At 63.7% G+C, this 1,937-nt stretch overlaps 1 protein-coding gene across 1 annotated transcript in view; it reads right to left on the minus strand.

Moving 5' to 3' along the window:
• Positions 1–621: 621 nt before the first annotated feature.
• The window catches only part of LOC140459022 (chemerin-like receptor 1), a 38,256-nt gene continuing 36,940 nt past the window's right edge, over positions 622–1,937 (minus strand). Inside the window, exon 2 of the mRNA XM_072553736.1 lies at positions 622–1,772. Within this exon, the coding sequence (XP_072409837.1) occupies positions 667–1,758 (1,092 nt within the window). The 5' untranslated portion in view covers positions 1,759–1,772 and the 3' untranslated portion in view covers positions 622–666. The remainder of the gene's footprint in view (positions 1,773–1,937) is intronic.

The following is a 1,937-nucleotide window of genomic DNA, read 5'->3' on the forward strand; positions in this document are numbered from 1 at the left end:
GGTGAGGTGTGGGGCTTGGGTTTGTGTGTGGGGGTGAGGTGTGGTGTGTGGGGGTGGGGTTGGTGTGTGGGGGTGAGGTGTGGTGTGTGTGGGTGGGGTGGGGTTGGTGTGTGGGGCTGGGGTGTGGTGTGTGGGGGTGGGGTTGGTGTGTGGGGGTGAGGTGTGGTGTGTGGGTGTGGGGTTGGTGTGTGGGGGTGGGGGGTGATGTGTGGGGGTTGGGTTGGTGTGTGGGGGTGAGGTGTGGTGTGTGGGGGTGGGGTTTGTGTGGGGGTGGGCTGTGGTGTGTGTGGGTGGGGTGTGGGGTGGGGTTGGTGTGTGGGGGTGGGGTGTGGTGTGTGGGGGTGGGGTTGGTGTGTGGGGGTGGGGTTTATGTGGGGGTGGGGTGGGGTGTGTGTGGGTGGGATTGGTGTGTGGGGGTGAGGTGTGGTGTGTGGGGGTGGGGTTGGTGTGCAGGGGTGAGGTGTGGTGTGTGGGGGTGGGGTTTATGTGGGGGTGGGGCAGTGCATCGGAAGTCTCCATGGAAGCTGGGATGGGTCGACTCCCTGGGGAACCGAGCTGGGGGTGGGGGGGGGGCAGGAAAGTGAGCCTAGAGACACGAGCGCTGCCAACGATTGCGGTGGGGTGGGACAGCAGGTTGGGGGGGTGGGGGAGGGAGGCTGAATGGCCTCAGACGATGGTGCTGGCCCCCTCGCCCAGGAGGGAGGACCTGGTCTTGCTGGAGCGGCCAGTGTCCTCGGTGAGGGCCTGCTCCAGGATGCGGGGCAGGGAGTGACAGAGCCGGAACCGGAAATGTCGGCCCACCCAGACGTAGAGCAGGGGGTTGAGGCAGCTGTTGAGGGCGGCGAGGCCTGAGGCGAGGGGGGTAGCCAGTTCCAGGGCCAATGGGAGGGGCTCCCCGACCGGTAGGCAGATCTCGGTGAGCAGGATGGCGTGGTAGGGTAGCCAGCACACCAGGAAAGCCGTCACCACGGCGGCCATGATGCGGAAGGGCTTGCTCCCTCCAGGCCTGGAGGCCAGGCGGTGATGGCGTAGCCGGAGACAGAGGATGGCATAGCTCACCCCGATGACGGTGAACGGGATGACGAAGCCGCCCAGGATCCGGGAGAGGGAGAACCAGAAGAAACGGGAGGCCATGAGGGCATCAATGGCTGCCCAGGCCTCCTCATCCTCATCCTCGATCAACTCGAGGGATGCATCCTCTTTGGCAGTGAGGAAGTTGGTGAAGCAGATGGTGTTGTTGTCCTCCTGGAAGGTGTCGCGGTAAAGGAAGGTGGGCAGACTGAGGACGATGGAGAGGAACCAGACCAGGGCGCAGGCCAACACGGCTAGGCCAGGCCCTCTCCGGTTCTGGGACCAGACCGGGAACACCACTACAACGCAGCGGTCAACGCTGATGGCGACCAATGTCAGGACACTGGCGAACATGGTCAACACCGACAGGCCGCTGGTCAGCTTGCACATGGCGAGGCCAAAGGGCCAGTGGGTGCCCAGCACCTGGTAGGCAGCACTCAGTGGCAGCAGGAGGGTGAACGGGAAGTCGGCCATTGCCAGGCTGAAGTACCACACGGTGTTCACCGTCCGCCTCATGCGGAATGCCGTCACCCAGAGGACCAGACCGTTTCCCAGCACGCCCAAGGCAAAGGTCACCAGGAAGAGCACCACGGTAATGATGTGCATCACTCTGGGCACTCGGTCGTTCCGACTCGGATGATCATCGCCATGGCTACCATTGGCCCAGAGGCTCCAGTCGGAATCCATTCGCAATCCGCACCCTGTCAGGAGGGAGAGAGGGAGGGGGGGGGGGGTCAGTCATCCTCACTATGATGATCAGAGAGAGAGAGAGACCACCTCAATCCCAGTGACCACCCTCCGGAACATCCACCGCACCCTACACCCCCTCCCTATCTCTGTAACCTCGTCCCTATCTCTGTAATTCC

Source organism: Chiloscyllium punctatum, chromosome 34 (assembly GCF_047496795.1).
Source record: "Chiloscyllium punctatum isolate Juve2018m chromosome 34, sChiPun1.3, whole genome shotgun sequence".
Taxonomy (NCBI): Eukaryota; Metazoa; Chordata; class Chondrichthyes; order Orectolobiformes; family Hemiscylliidae; genus Chiloscyllium; species Chiloscyllium punctatum.